The 15,644-nt window shown below is 39.5% G+C and overlaps 1 protein-coding gene across 3 annotated transcripts; it reads left to right on the forward strand.

The window, feature by feature from the left end:
* Nucleotides 1-8,383, forward strand: LOC113017270 (endonuclease domain-containing 1 protein-like). Of its 3 annotated transcripts, none has more exons than XM_026160443.1 (3): nucleotides 1-25; nucleotides 4,037-4,387; nucleotides 6,312-8,383. In XM_026160443.1, the coding sequence occupies exons 1-3, from the start codon at nucleotides 17-19 to the stop codon at nucleotides 7,035-7,037; spliced, it is 1,086 nt and encodes a 361-aa protein (XP_026016228.1). In that variant the 5' UTR covers nucleotides 1-16; the 3' UTR covers nucleotides 7,038-8,383. The 3 variants fall into 3 exon arrangements, with proteins under 3 accessions (XP_026016228.1, XP_026016227.1, XP_026016229.1); XM_026160442.1 differs by lacking the exon at nucleotides 1-25 and adding an exon at nucleotides 1,207-2,584; XM_026160444.1 differs by lacking the exon at nucleotides 1-25 and adding an exon at nucleotides 2,630-2,710.
* Nucleotides 8,384-15,644: the final 7,261 nt, after the last annotated feature.

Raw genomic sequence — 15,644 nt, forward strand, 5'->3', positions numbered from 1 at the left:
ACGTCCTCTCCCGTTAATGCGGCAGGTAAATAATCAACTAACAGTGCATATTATGTTAGCGCAATCTGCCTTATTACAAGACCTGCCATTACTGTACATGTAGGTGACCATGATGAGAGAGACAGACAGAGTCTGGCTGGCGCTCGCTGGTAGTTCTCGCTGCAGTCTACCGGTAGCGTCTCCTTTCAGGCCAGGATAGACTAATGTCACAGAGCAGTGTCTAAGTTTGTGGTCAAAGGCTTGCACCCATTTGCCACAGCAGATGCCCCCGATTTTTGGTAAGTGAATGTGTTTAATTGTGGGCAGGGACATTACTGGATATTCTTGTGTAATTGCCACAGAACAATTTATGTTATACTTTGTTATTGCTACAGAAGAATGTTGCAGCTTTAAGGCAGGGATGACTCCTGGAGTTGCTTTCTCACTGCATATGCTTTATTTCACAATCAGATCGATTCGATAACAAAAACATACAGCAGCTCCTCTCCTACTCCTAGCCCTTCGCTGCGGTGGAAAAAAGAACGACTTCAATCCCCTTCAAGGAACATACGTACAAAATAGTTTTCCTGATACACCAATGGGGCGTTCAATGCCATCTTGTAAATATGAGTACTCTGGCAGAGTAACAGTTCAAATGAAAAATACACCAGAAAAACAAGCAACAAAAAAGAAGTGTGGTACCTTTGACAATGACAAGTATAACATTATACTTTACATAACCACCCCGTCAATATGTGATATGTCTCACAATATTTATTTTATTATTTTACATTACAATTTTTTTCCTGGGACCTTGACACCCATGAGAGCCGTAGCTGGATCTCTCAGATTCACTGTTGGGTTTGTAGGCTTTATCTAAAATCTTGTTCAAAGAGAAGATATAAAACAAAGCCTCTGACTAATCGACCTTAGTGTTCTCCTTTTAAAAAAAAAAAAAAAAGAATCGATAAGAGAATCGATAAAGAATCGAATCGTTAAACAGAATCGAAAATGGAATCGGAATCGTTAAAATCTTATCAATACCCATCCCTAATCATGTATAGTGCAAAATATCAAAAGATTCAGAGAATCTGAAGAAATCTCTCTGCAGAAGGGAGAAGGCTGAAAATCAGTACTGGATGCCTGTGAGCATCGTGCCCTCAGGCGGCACCGCATTAAAGAACAGGCATGAATGTGGCATAGAAATAACATTTTCACAAATCATTTTCTGGTAACACAGGTCAGTGTGCCATCCATAAATGCAAGTCTCCTTCATTCAAATATAAACCATATATGATTTAAAAAAAAAAAGCCACCATCTTCTCATCTAAAAGGGTCTGAAGCAAAGTGGAAAACTGTTCTGTGGGGACAATGAATTGAAACTCTATATATAATTTGAAAAACACTGACCCTGTAACCTCTAAAGAGCAGAGAGACCATTCGCCTTGCTATCAGACAGTTCCAAAGCCTACAGCTCTGATGGATACCAATTGGTATCCAGTGATGTATTAGTGCCTATGGAATTGGCAGCTTGCACATCTGGAAAGGCATCAACAATGGTGAAAGATATATACAGGTCAGATAAATATCCACTCCCATTCAGATGTCTTTTTTAGGGAAGGTCTTGCATATTTCAGCAAAAAGGCACAATACATCTATTACAACAGCATGGCTTCACAGTAGAAGAGTCTGGGTGCTGAATTGGCCTGCCTGCAGTCCAGACCAGTGGCGGCTGGCCCATAGGGGGCGCTCGGGCTCCGCCCCCCCAAATGTGGAGGAGTAAAAATATATATTTTTAAAAAATTCATCAATGATAGTTTTACTATGTGTGTGCCCATATACAGCCAGGCGTATTTTAACATTTTCACCAGCTGACTCATTAAAGTTCAACCAACAAACGGTGTTTTTCTTCTTCTGGGGCGCTCGTCAAAGCGCCCTTGATATGCAGCGAAATAGCCTATCATTAAATGGTTGCCAGGGGAAAATAATAAATATTTGACCTATCAGCGTCGCTGAATTAAATGGTTTGGGGGCGCTTAAAATTGCGCCCCTGCAGAAAACGCGCGAAGATTTGCTGTTCTAGAATTTTACCTCAGTCAGTAGCCTAAGTGAGCTATAAGGTCAGAGAGAGACGATGGCAGCGGTATTGTTAACGGTTGAGGCACAGCCTCCCCCAAATTCGGTTAGATCGCTTCTAACCTACCCTTTTGCCAGAAGGACAATGGCAGAAAAACTGCAAGTTAAAGAGTTGGGACCTGACAAGCCCGAAATTCAACTAACCCAGGCAACGAAGGAGAAGTCAAAAGCATACAACAGGACTTTTTGTCGGAGTTGGTTCCAGCGCAAGTCGTGGCTGACAGGCTGTGGAACAGCTAATGCACTTTTTTGTTTCCCGTGCATACTGTTCAAAAGTGACAAGTGTGATTTGACGTGGACACAATCTGGACAAACCGACTTAAAGCACCTCTCCGAACGAATCAAGAAACATGAAAGCTCACGAGTTCATATGGACAACAGTGTAAAGCTAGCTGTGCTAGGGAAAACTAGCATAGCGGCGCAGCTAGATGATGGACATCGGATTGCTTTAAGAAGGCACAACGAAGAGGTAGATAAAAACCGTCATATTTTATCCTTCTGGGAACTGAAAAGATTTGGAGTATCATAAAATGAAAAATGCGGCAAAGAAGACCCTGGACTGCTGAGCAGCTAAAATCCAACATCAGACAAGACAGTGAGATAACATTACTCTCCCCAAATTCCAATAATTGTTGTCCTCAGTTCGCAGAATTGACAGGGAAGTAAATAAAAGTTTTTTGAAACATGCTGCTGCCATCAAATTCAAAATGAGTTAATATTTTTTTAATTGTGATTTTCTTTCCCCCTTTAAACATTTGATATGTTTCTATGTTATATTTAGAATAAATACAAATTCAAATTTTATTTTATTTGTCACGTACACAGTCATACACAGTACGATATGTAGTGAAATGCTTGGACAACTGCTCGTGACCTAAAGAAAACAAAAAAGGAAAAGGCTATGAATAAGATAGGAAATAAATATGAAAAATTAAAAAGGGTAAATTTAACTAGGAAGGAATAAAATATAAATTAAGGTTAAAAATGAAATAACTGTACAACACAAATTAGAATGAAGGGTAAATTTAACTGGGAAGAATAAGATAAAGATAAATATATAAATTAAAGTTGAAAATAAAATAACTGTACAACAAAATACACAATACACAATATAGAACTATATAAGAATGTATGAAGAAATCTAAATATAAATAAATATATACACAATAACAGCAGCTGTACAAGTATTAACCGGAAATGAAGAATATAGTGACCAGTGTTGTGCAAAAAAAAAATAAATCACCAAGTCACTTCGCCAGTTTAGGAATGAAATGAGGTAGGACCTTCAAACTGATACCACAGGTGTATCTATTAAAAATCTCGGACGAGTTTGAATCTCATTGACCTTGATGTCACAGTATCAGAGGTGAGAGTAAGTTTTCTGAAACTCTTGTGAAAGTGATAAGGTGACAAAAGATGTTGAAATTGTTACCACAGGTGTGTCTACTGGTGCTCTATAAGCCACCTGTAACCACATATTAAAACAGTACCTTATTCTATGCAAGTAAGCAGTATACTTTAGAATGTTTTCTGCCAGCAATGAATGACTTAATATCCGTCATCATAACTGTTTATTTCACTTGCTTACACCACCCTTCAACTTCTTTTTAAGCCAAAGCACACTCTCTGAGAAAGACCTACTTTGTACTTACAGGCCTTCCAAGAAAGGAAGGCCTGTAAGTACACAGTCTGCAAATGCAGAGAAGTAGAATCACAATGGCTCATTAAATGCAAGATCACTGCAGCTTGATGTTATCGTTTCCACTTATGCAACCCTTGTACATATCTGTTGTAGAATCGAGACCTCCTGTTGTCATTATGTGTAGGCTAGCATTACTCCTCTACACAGGTTGTTCAGTCTTGTCCAAAAATTTTAAGGTGTATTGCTGATGAGTTTTTTTGTTTTTTCATCTGACCACAGGACACATCTCAGTTGAGGATGTCATCAATACAAACCTGTTTCCTGTCCATCCCTGCCCTGCTCTTCCTAGTCCTTCCAATAGATCCCACTTTAGCTGAAGTGGTCACATCAGTATCAATCTGTAAACAATTTCTTCTTGAGGAAACTCCCCCTCAGGTCCCTGGTGTCTTGGAAAGTGGAAATATCCTGAACCAGAACCAGTACAAGCCTATATGCCAGACTTATAAGAACAAGAGAAGGTTTTTAACTCTCTATGACATCAAGAACAAGATTCCAGTATTTTCTGCATACAAGTACATTGGAGACGTAGAAATAAAGCGACCCCGCAGTCATTGGCAGATAGAGCCACAGGTAGGTCTCACAGACTGTAAATCAAACTTTTATTTATATCTTACAATGTGCTACTGTACAGGGTGGGCCATTTATATGGATACACCATAATAACATGGGAATGGTTGGTGATATTAAAGTCCTGTTTGTGGCACATTAGTATATGTGAGGGGGCAAACTCCTCAAGATGGGTGGTGACCATGGTGGCCATTTAGAAGTCGGCCATCTTGGATACAACTTCTGTTTTTTCAATAATAATAATAATAATAATAATGGATACTTTATTGATCCCCATGGGGAAATTACTTGTTTTTCTCTGCATTTGACCCATTCACTCAGTGAAGCAGTGGGCAGCCCACTAAGCAGGCGCCCGGGGAGCAGTGTGTAGGGACGGTACCTTGCTCAGGGGTACCTCAGGGTAGCCGTTAAGTGGATTCGAACCGCCGACCTTCCGATCATGGGGCGACCACTTTACCTACTGAGCTATCCCTGCCCCATAGGAATAGGAAATGTCACAAGAAAAACAATGGTGTGCTTGGTTTCAACGTAACTTTATTCTTTCATGAGTTATTTACAAGTTTCTGACCACTTATAAAATGTGTTCAATGTGCTGCCCATTGTGTTGGATTGTCAATGCAACCCTCTTCTCCCACTCTTCACACACTGATAGCCATCCAGTATCCGTAGTTTCAGGTGCTGCACATCTCGTATCTTCACACCATAGACAATTGCCTGTAGATGAACCCAAAGATAAAAGTCTAAGGGGGTCAGATCGGGAGACCTTGGGGGCCATTCAACTGGCCCACAATGACCAATCCACTTTCCAGGAAACTGTTCATCTAGGAATGCTCGGACCTGGCACCCATAATGTGGTGGTGCACCATCTTGCTGGAAAAACTCAGGGAACGTGCCAGCTTCAGTGCATAAAGAGGGAAACACATCATCATGTAGCAATTTCAAATATCCAGTGGCCTTGAGGTTTCCATTGATGAAGAATGGACCCACTATCATTGTATCCCATATACCACACCAAACCATCACTTTTGTTGGTCCAACAGTCTTGGAGGGATCCATCCAATGTGGGTTAGTGTCAGACTAATAGCCGTGGTTTTGTTTGTTAACTTCACCATTCACATAAAAGTTTGCCTCATCACTGAACAAAATCTTCTGCGTGAACTGAGGGTCCTGTTCCAATTTTTGTTTTGCCCATTCTGCAAATTATGTGCGCCAATCTGGGTCATCCTCGTTGAGATGCTGCAGTAGCTGGAGTTTGAAAGGGTGCCATTTGTGAGTAGCTAATATCCGCTGAAGGGATGTTCGACTAATGCCACTCTCCAGTGACATGCGGCGAGTGCTACGCTGTGGGCTCTTGCTGAATGACGCTAGAACAGCCACTGATGTTTCTTCATTAGTGACAGTTTTCTTGCGTCCACATTTTGGCAAATCCAACACTGAACCAGTTTCACGAAACTTAGCAAGCAGTTTGCTAACTGTAGCATGGGAGATGGGTGGTCTTGCAGGGTGTCTTGCCTTGAAATCTGCTGCAATGACCCGGTTACTGCGTTCACCAGATATCAACACAATTTCGATCCGCTCCTCACGGACATGTCAATGGCTGTGAACAAAGAGAAACTTGTAAATAACTCATGAAATAATAAAGTTACGTTGAAACCAAGCACACCATTGTTTTTCTTGTGACGTTACCAATAAGTTTGATGTGTCACATGGCCTTCTTCCTATTGAAAAAACAAAAGTTGTATCCAAGATGGCCGACTTCTAAATGTCCACCATGGTCACCACCCATCTTGAGGAGTTTGCCCCCTCACATATACTAATGTGCCACAAACAGGACTTTAATATCACCAACCATTCCCATTTTATTACGGTGTATCCATATAAATGGCCCACCCTGTATATTCATAACTAACTGTAAGCCTCTTTGCAGCTTGAGAATGAAAATGACAGCAATAACATGAGGAGAAAAGACAAAGAGAAGATCTACAATCACCAGGCTGTAGACACTGATTTCAAATCCAATGGAACATATGACAAAGGTCACATATTTCCAAGCTCTCATGCATTCACTAAAGATGACAAAATGGCTACTTTCACCCTGACCAACATTGTTCCACAAGCAAGAACTTTCAACCAGGGAAGCTGGAACAAAATGGAGAGGTGCATCAAATGTGTTATGGACAAATACTGCAAAAATAGCAGTGGTGTCACTGAAGTTTTTGTGGTAACTGGAGCACAACCCAGCTCTAACAACATCCTCAACAACAAGATTAACATTCCCTCCATGCTCTGGTCGGCATTCTGCTGCTACAGCTCCAACATGGACATGTGGATCGCTAGCGCACACTGGGGCGAAAATGTTCCAGATGAATCTAAACACAAATATCTACAGACCAAGACTCTGTCAGAACTGCACAACAAACTGAGGACAGCAGACTCTGAGTTTAACATGTTTCCTGGAACACAGTGTCCTCTACACAAGACTGTCTCACAGTTTTACCCAGATATCAAAAACTGCTTCTGCCCCTCATCCATATCAACCACTTCTGCCCCTAGCAATTTAACAACTCCCACTCCACCTTCTGGTTCAACCACATTACAACTGACCCCCACGCTTCAAATTCTACTCCTAACACATCTGTTTCTCTACTTTTAACACCTTCTATTAGCTCTATGTCAGATTGGTGACCTGACCTGGGTGTTCCCCACCTCTCGCCCTATGGTAGCTGGGATAGGCTCCAGTGCAACCATTGACCCTATTTAACATAAGAAGAAGAGAATGGATGGATAGATGGATGAATTCCCATGATGCACTTCATCGTGTTTCTTCTTCAGTCACCATTTTCACTTGCTATGGGATTATTCACCTCTCTCCCTTCACCCCCACTGCAGATGCCTCCATGCTGCTACATCGTCAAAAACCGGCTCTCCCATTTGAACACCTGCCTTGCTTACTATGATCTGGCTCTCAAGTTACTACATCTACTCCTCTTACTATGATGGGCTTTTATCTACAACATCATTCAACATCAGAATTTTAACTCAATATCTGACCTTGTGATTGTGACATTTGAAACATCAGGCTCAGTTTTCTCTCTGAACTTTGCCCCTAGAGGGACTAATACTGTGCAGACCAAGGATAGATAGAGCTGATTACAATAAACAATGCAAATATTTTCATTAATCTCTAGAACTGATTTCGGGAAACTTGAGATTCAGTATCTTGCCCAATGAAGAATGACAATAGCAATGCAAACAGAACTAGTAAATATGAACAATTAGTGATAAATTCAGACAGATTTATCAAGGTAACACAAGAACATTCACTGCCTGGACTAGCATATGGATGCTATGCACCACGGGGAATGCAAAGATACAGTTAGAAACAACTCCCCTCAACAAAAATGCACAGGTCTTGCAATAAACTGACAGCAACAAAGGTTGCGACAGCTAATAAACGTATTAATACTCTCAGCTGCTTCATAAACGCACAGAAGGAAATGCCCACTGCATGGTAAGCCTCACAATGACTGGTTAAATTGGCTGCTGTAGCGAGAAGGGTAACCAGTCATGAGATGGTGATTAGGTTTTTCACCACAAGGTGTCACTGCTATTTAAAAATTATTCTGTGAAAAGTGATCATTGTTTTTCCAGCTAACTTCATTATTGGCCCATTTATTCACCTGATTCTTCCTGCTCTTGTTCAAACTTGTACAATGTTTTAAATCTGCACCACTGATTCATCCTCTTTAAAGACAGCTTGCTGTCTTTAACAGTCTCATTATTTACTTGACTTGTTTATATGCGGATTTCTCCAAAACATGTGTTGATCACAGTTATTGACAGAATGGTATGATGAGTATTGTTTTGACTTGTGCAGGACTCGTATGTGTCACTGAACATCATCTTCAAGATCTGGCGATAAACCAAATTGGCCAGCAGGTGTCACACAAAGCACCGTGTGGATCTTTTCTTTGGTGTTAGATCAATAAAACCAACTGTCAAGAAAAATATAATTGATTTTTCCTAATTATGATTACATTCACAGATTTTCATTTTTATATGGTAAATGGTAAATGGCCTGTATTTGTATAGCGCTTTTCTAGTCCCTAAGGACCCCAAAGCGCTTTACACAACCTGTCATCCACCCATTCACACACACATTCACACACTGGTGATGGCAAGCTACAATGTAGCCACAGCCACCCTGGGGCGTACTGACAGAGGCGAGGCTGCCGGACACTGGCGCCACCGGGCCCTCTGACCACCACCAGTATTTGTTTTAGTTTTCTCTTTGATCATTGTCTCTAGGATTCTAAAAATGTGATATTTGAGTTTAACAAATTTATTACATGAAATTCCAGTCATGTCAACGCAAATGCTTCACTGACTATTCACAGAACAACACAACAATTTACGGTATATGTCACATGTCATATAATTTTATGTAAAGGTAAAGGTAACAGTGGTCGCCATGGTAATCAGAGTAAGCTGGGCGAGTGGCTCCAGCAGATGCCAGGACCAAGATCCAAGATCTCTGTCCAGAGGAGCGCAGTCCTAGGAACAGCAAAGGTACTCCACTGTTAGAGGACCCGACCTTAAAGGATAAAGACCATATTTTAAGTATTTCATTAATCATTTTCCTATTTGATTTATTTTCCCTTTAATTAAACTGGACATCACTTTAAATACTTCTAAATTTGAAATGTCCTATTAAAGAATCTCTGATAACAATGAATTAAAATTCCAGTTTTAGTGGCATTCGAAGGATGTCTCGCTGTTCTCACCTCACTGTACCCTCACCTGCTAAAACTTTATACAAGCTGCTATGAAATTAAACAACCTAGAAGATAACATAAAATAGCATGTGTTTTCTGACATAACTGAAATCTAATCTTTACGAAAAATCGGATAGTGTTACACACATAACTATCTGTTATCTGAAAATGCACAGGTGTGCACTTATGCAGAAACATTTCAGAGACACACCCAATGAGATAAAGAACAAAAAGGTTTGCAAAACAAAAAGTATCACCTGATGCAGAGTTAAGACGACCCAGCTCCAATAATAGATCATATTTAAGCAAAGCAGCAGCTTGTTGTGCATTTAAATATTATCAGCTGTGTTATAACCATTGTGACAAAATGGTAAATTGAGAGCTAATTTACCTTTGCCACATCAATAGCAATCATGAAAGTGGGGTTTTGTTATGGGAATTTTGGCATTACAGTTTTTCTGGTTTAAGATTTTTCATTGAGGTTATTTGTTGTTAACAATGAAAACTGTAATTAACAACTGCCAACTGTTAACACTAGATTGCTTTTAGAGTCAGCTGTGTACTGCTTGGTACAGAGACACCAGTTCCAATATTCTATTCTATTCTATTTTGGGGCCATGAAAGGCTTTAAAAGTATAATCCTAAAATCAGTTCTTAAACAAATGGGCAGTTGGTGCAGAGTCATTAAAACCGGTGTAATATCCCCACATTTCTTGGGCAATTACAGCGACTGAGAATAAAAGGATCATTAATCATATGAGTGTCAGCAAAACTCACAGTATTAGGCTAATAATAATAATAATAATAATAATAATAAAAAATAAAAATAATAATTTTAGTTATAGTTTTTGTAACATTTTAAAACACGTAAAACTCTTCTGAATCTGGATTTAAAAAACACAAAATAAATGTACTGTATGGATCCCAACAGGGGATCAAATAATTATTTAATAATAATAATTGTGGTTTGTAGTCTAAAGTGCTTTGGGTGATCGGTGATGCTAGAAAAGCTCAAGTTAAAAATTTGTTTGCTGTTTTTAACCCTGTTTGGTTTGGTGGTTTTGATTTCCGGCAGATTGAAATGGTTGCCTGTATTTCATATGGAAAATGGCAGCTGAAGACTTGCTTGCAGCTTGCACAATTTCATAGTGATTGGTGGTTGCCAGAGGGTTGCTGGTCTCTGGACCTGTCCGACTGGCTCATTTGCACAGTGAATGCTAGTTGTGCTCTTTACTCATCTATGAGTTTGATGGCATCTGCAGCAAAAAGAATTCATGTGATATAATCAGCTACATAATGCCAACTGTTGGAGACTAAAGCAGTCCCTTTCCCTTTTCTGAGCTGGTATCTAAAAAATGTTATCTAATTCTAATCAGTCTCACTTGGTTGGCAGTTTTAAATGATCTGCCTTTCAAAGAAATGTCCCAAAAACCTGTTTCAGCAGGAATTGTATCTCTTTAAGTATGCCAGGCTCTTTAAAAGGCAGGAACCTATAGTGTTTGCTACTCTGTTTTCAGAGCTGAGCTGTTGCTTTCCAAACCTGCGATCGTTGTGATCCCTCCAGTAACTGGCATGATGGCAAACAGTGAGTATAAATTATAAATGGTAAATGGCCTGTATTTATATAGCGCTTTACTAGTCCCTAAGGACTCCAAAGCGCTTTACATATCCAGTCATCCACCCATTCACACACACATTCACACACTGGTGATCGCAAGCTACATTGTAGCCACAGCCACCCTGGGGCGCACTGACAGAGGCGAGGCTGCCCGACACTGGCGCCACCGGGCCCTCTGACCACCACCAGTAGGCAACGGGTGAAGTGTCTTGCCCAAGGACACAACGACCGAGACTGTCCAAGCCGGGGCTCGAACCGGCAACCTTCCGATTACAAGGCGAACGCCCAACTCTTGAGCCACGATCGTCCCATACATTTTATTTTTTTAATTATAAATATATATAAATGACCTGACAACTAGAAAAAGGTTGAACAAGAATCATTTGTCTGAAATTACAAAAAAAAAAAAATTAAAAGAAATTAAAAATTTGAAAATTCTGGTTCAAATTTTTGACAATATATATAAAGGACCTCATGGGAGCCGTACAACAGTGAGTCTCTACAGCCATCTGTAAAACATGGTGAACGCTCTGACCTGATTCAGGGCTGCACTTTAGCCAGTGATGTTGGAGATCTTGCTAAAATTGATGGAATTATGAGTTATGCTCAATCAGATTTTGATCCACCATGCAATATCTGTCTGTAAATTTCTGGAAAAGTTCCTTTTTTAGAATGACGATGATCCCTAACACACTACCAATGTAGTGTGTTGACAAGGAACAGAATAGAAGGCAGCCGACATTCAAAAAAGATGTTTGAATGACTGAAGAGAGCAGGCAGTTTTGAAGAATAAAGTTGGTCACACCAGCTACAACTTAGAGTTGTACAAACTCTGTTTTTGCCTTATATCCTATATTTCCATGTGCTTGTACACAATTTAATAAATTGCTACATTTATTTACCATTTTCCTAGTAAAATATTAAAAAAACAAAAACAAGAGGTGGGTAGAGACTTTCACACTGTACTGTAATAATAGTCCAGCAACAGATAATAAATCCATTGCTGATATGTTTATTAACACCTGTTTATCTTCAGGACATCAATGTGTGGTGTCGAGTAACTTTGCACTTTTTTCAGATATTTTTCAGTTCTATTTCATTACATTCAGTTTGATTTATATATTTTATTTATTTGCACAGGGTAAAAATATTTCCACACAAATGCTTGTAAATAAGGCCCAATTATTCCAATCACATTACCGTACACTTCAATGCACATATTTCCCTTCTTCCTAGCTAAACATAAAGAAATCACAGGTAGCTCAATGCTTTCACACAGTACTACTGTTATTAGTCCACCAAGAGAAAAAAGATACATTGATAAGAAAAATTAAATTGAAGCCTTTTGTGCTTGGCTTTCATCATCATTTTCACTTTTTCAGAGAGTTTTCCCGACAGTTAAAGTTTGCAGTCAGACATGAATCCAGATGAGTTTGATATTCTGTGAATGAATACCAGACGACAAACAACCATATCACCAAACCAGCTGTACACCAACTAGTTCGACTTAAACAAATAAACTTTATTTTCAGTTATTATCAAACTGTCAGTGTGATGAGTTTATACAAATCAATTGAATTGAATTTTATTAAATTTTATTTCCATATTGCCAAATCACATTGATACTCATCTCAAGGCACTTTATTCTTTGCACACTTTATATTGAAAGGTAAAAAGAATAAAAAAACACTGAGAGGAAAAACACCCCAATAAGCAGACAACCCCCTATGAGCAAGCACTAGTTGACAGTAGGAAGAAGAACTCCCTTTTAACAGAAAGTAGTAAGTAGGTCAGATCCTGTAATTACAAAAAAAAGGGATATAAAGGGAAACAAAATGCTATCACTTAGGGAAAGCACAGGGGACGTATCGACCAGTAAATCAACAGCTTTACACTGAGCTCTGTCTTCACCACAACAGACCGGTGCGACATCTGCATCACTGCAGCTGTGACCATGAAGCATTTGTCAACTGAAACATATTCCATGATCTCTTGTCTTATCTTGTCTCTCATTTCACCCCTTTCTTTGCTTCACCTGGAAATAAACGTGTTGCTATACAGAGAAATTGCTGTGGGGCAGTATACAGATTCAACAAGGCTGTTGGTTCCAAACAATTCTGATTTACTGACCTACGAATGGTGCTGAGAGCAAAATAGGTTTGTACACATTTCATAAATCTGACAGTATTTTTATATGGTGGCATATTTTTATTTTTTGCACAGGGTAAGAACGTTCCCACACAAATGTTAGTAAATGAGGCCCAATTTTTCCTAACACACCAGTGCTGTGCACAGACGTTTAAAGGGGCGGGTGTTCAAAGTTAAAAAGTGGCACAGAGAACCAGGCTGAATATGAAAGACCCACATTCATCAAGAATCTAATATGGAATTACATTATGCTATATCGCTGTCATTAGGTGGGGACAATGCAAAGCAAATGTAGCATATGTGTTACCTGATGGGTACAATGTTGCTGCTGCTCCTGCTGCTGATAGTGCTGGAGGGCAGGGCTGTGCTGATCTGAGACTGTAGACATTAAAAAGTCCACAGGAGAAATGGTAGCTGATTAAACAAGTGTCATGAGATAATAATAAAATGCAAAGATTGGTGACAGTGCTTGGAACCATAAGGCAACAGATTATAAAACCTGTGGGAAATAAACTGAAACTGGAATATTAATAGGGCAAAAGAAAGGGGTGGTCATGGTGGGGTAAGCATGTAGCAAAAAAAATCTATACACATAAAACATGCACACATACACACGTGTGCATACAGTGACATTTTGGTGTCACTTTGATGGACAGAGCTACAGAGCCATGACACCCTTATCCAGTTAGCTAGCGGCTAATGACCACCACTACTTGTGCAGTTAATAAAAGTACGGCTAATGTTTTGTTGCACTGTTGCACACACAGTGTGCTCATTTGTTTCAATTCGTCAGTTGCCACAAGAAAACTTAACAACGTGTACACAAAAAATGTGCATACTCTTTGCGAGCTCGTTCCCGGCTTGTAACCAGCGCCCTCTGCCATCAAGGGTGAGCATTGGTTTGTGGTCATCATGTGACTGATGCAAGCCAGATCCTTTTATTTAGTAAAATGTAAATGTTACTGTTGATGGGTACAGGCAGGGGAAGGTGCTCAAATCCCTGCTTCCCTTTTGATGCCTTATATCATCTATTTCATCGATTTGTACGTTTTCACACAATTCAATGCACATATTTCCCTTTTTCCTAGCTAAACATAAAGAAACTACAGGTAGCTCAATGCTTTCACACAGTACTACTGTATTATTAGTCCACCAAGAGAAAAAAATATATACATTGATAAAAAATAAAAAATGATTAAAGCCTTTTGTGCTTGTAAAATGGTCTGTATTTGTATAGCGCTTTACTTGGTCCTAAGGACCCCAAAGCGCTTTACACTATACACAATCATTCACACACTGGTGATGGCAAGCTACAGTGTAGCCACAGCACTATCAGAGGCAAGGCTGCCGGACACTGGTGCCACTGGGCCCTCTGGTGGCACTGGTGGTGCCTACTCTGACCACCACCAGTAGGCAACAAGTGAAGTGTCTTGCCCAAGGACACAACGACCGAGACTGTCGGAGCCGGGGCTCGAACCGACAACCTTCCGATTACAAGACGAACGCCCAACTCTTGAGCCACGATCGCCCCATCAATTGGCTTTCATCAGCAGGTGTTTATCTGGAGGGCATCAGGCTTAAAGCCATAGGCGTGGTGTGTGGTACATTTTCACTTTTTCAGAGATTTTTCCTGATAGTTAAAATATATAGTCAGAAATGAATCCAGATGAGTTTGATACTCTAAGAATGAATACCAGACGACAAACAACCATATCACCAAACCAGCTCAGCTAGTTCTACTTAAACAGACAAACTTTAGTTTTAATTGCTGTCCAACTGTCAATGAAATGAACTGAGAATTAATACAAATTAAGTACAACTGAATTTTATTAAATTTAACAATTTTTAGTTCAGTTTGTATCTATTTCTGTATTGCCAAATCATAACAACTGTCATCTTAAGGTCAAACCACCAGTAGAACCAGGATCGGGGAGGGGCAGCTATGTGCTCCGACCAGTTGGTGGTGACGGGAGAAATCAAAGTTCACCGGGGTTGATTTAAAAGTGGAATTTAGTAATTTATGAATATTGATTGCTAATTGTTGATTCTCTAAAAAAAAAAAAAAAAAAATCATCTTGTTCTCACAGATGTTTGAAAATAGTTGAAAATTATTAACTATTTTATATTTTTTCACAGTTTTCAAAAGCCCACAATATGTGAAAGGGGCACTAACAGGAAGTAAATAACAACTTAAAAAGAGGTCATTGCAGAGGAATTTATGATCAAAACTGAGATATTTTTGAGATAATTTGAATATTTTTGAATCCTAGAAGAGTTAAAAACAGTAAGATAAGAAACCTGTGACTCAAATGTCATCACTACCATTTCTGAATTATAACTTCCTGTAAAACTTCAAGCTTGCCAGTTAACTTAGGCTTTTCATGTCATACTTATAGTTGCTTTTGTGGCTCTCTAAGATAATTACATTTGTACTCATGTTGTGTTTTTTGTTGCAGGAATTAACAAGGTGAATTTTCACTGCGTGACTAACAACACTGCTCATCGCACCATTGAAATTACAAGAAAGCAGCTGATTGTTAGGCGTGGCCAGCCCTTCCTGCTGACCCTGGAAATGGTGCAGCCTTTCAGTGTCAGACAGTGTCCGTCAGCTCATCCAGATGCTGAGATGCAGCTTCGAAAACAGTCCAATCAGTGCAGTCAAAACAGTCCTACAGTTCCTGCTTTGCTGCGTTAGTCCACTTCTTCACAGTTTTTAATA

Source organism: Astatotilapia calliptera, unplaced genomic scaffold (assembly GCF_900246225.1).
Source record: "Astatotilapia calliptera unplaced genomic scaffold, fAstCal1.2 U_scaffold_1, whole genome shotgun sequence".
NCBI lineage: Eukaryota > Metazoa > Chordata > Actinopteri > Cichliformes > Cichlidae > Astatotilapia > Astatotilapia calliptera.

Coding starts and splice junctions, on each gene's coding strand:
- LOC113017270 (XM_026160442.1), top strand. CDS start 2,114: ATGGCAGCGGTATTGTTAACGGTTGAGGCACAGCCTCCCCCAAATTCG. Junction 2,585..4,036: donor TAAGAAGGCACAACGAAGAG/GTAGATAAAAAC, acceptor ATCTGACCACAG/GACACATCTCAGTTGAGGAT. Junction 4,388..6,311: donor ATTGGCAGATAGAGCCACAG/GTAGGTCTCACA, acceptor GCCTCTTTGCAG/CTTGAGAATGAAAATGACAG.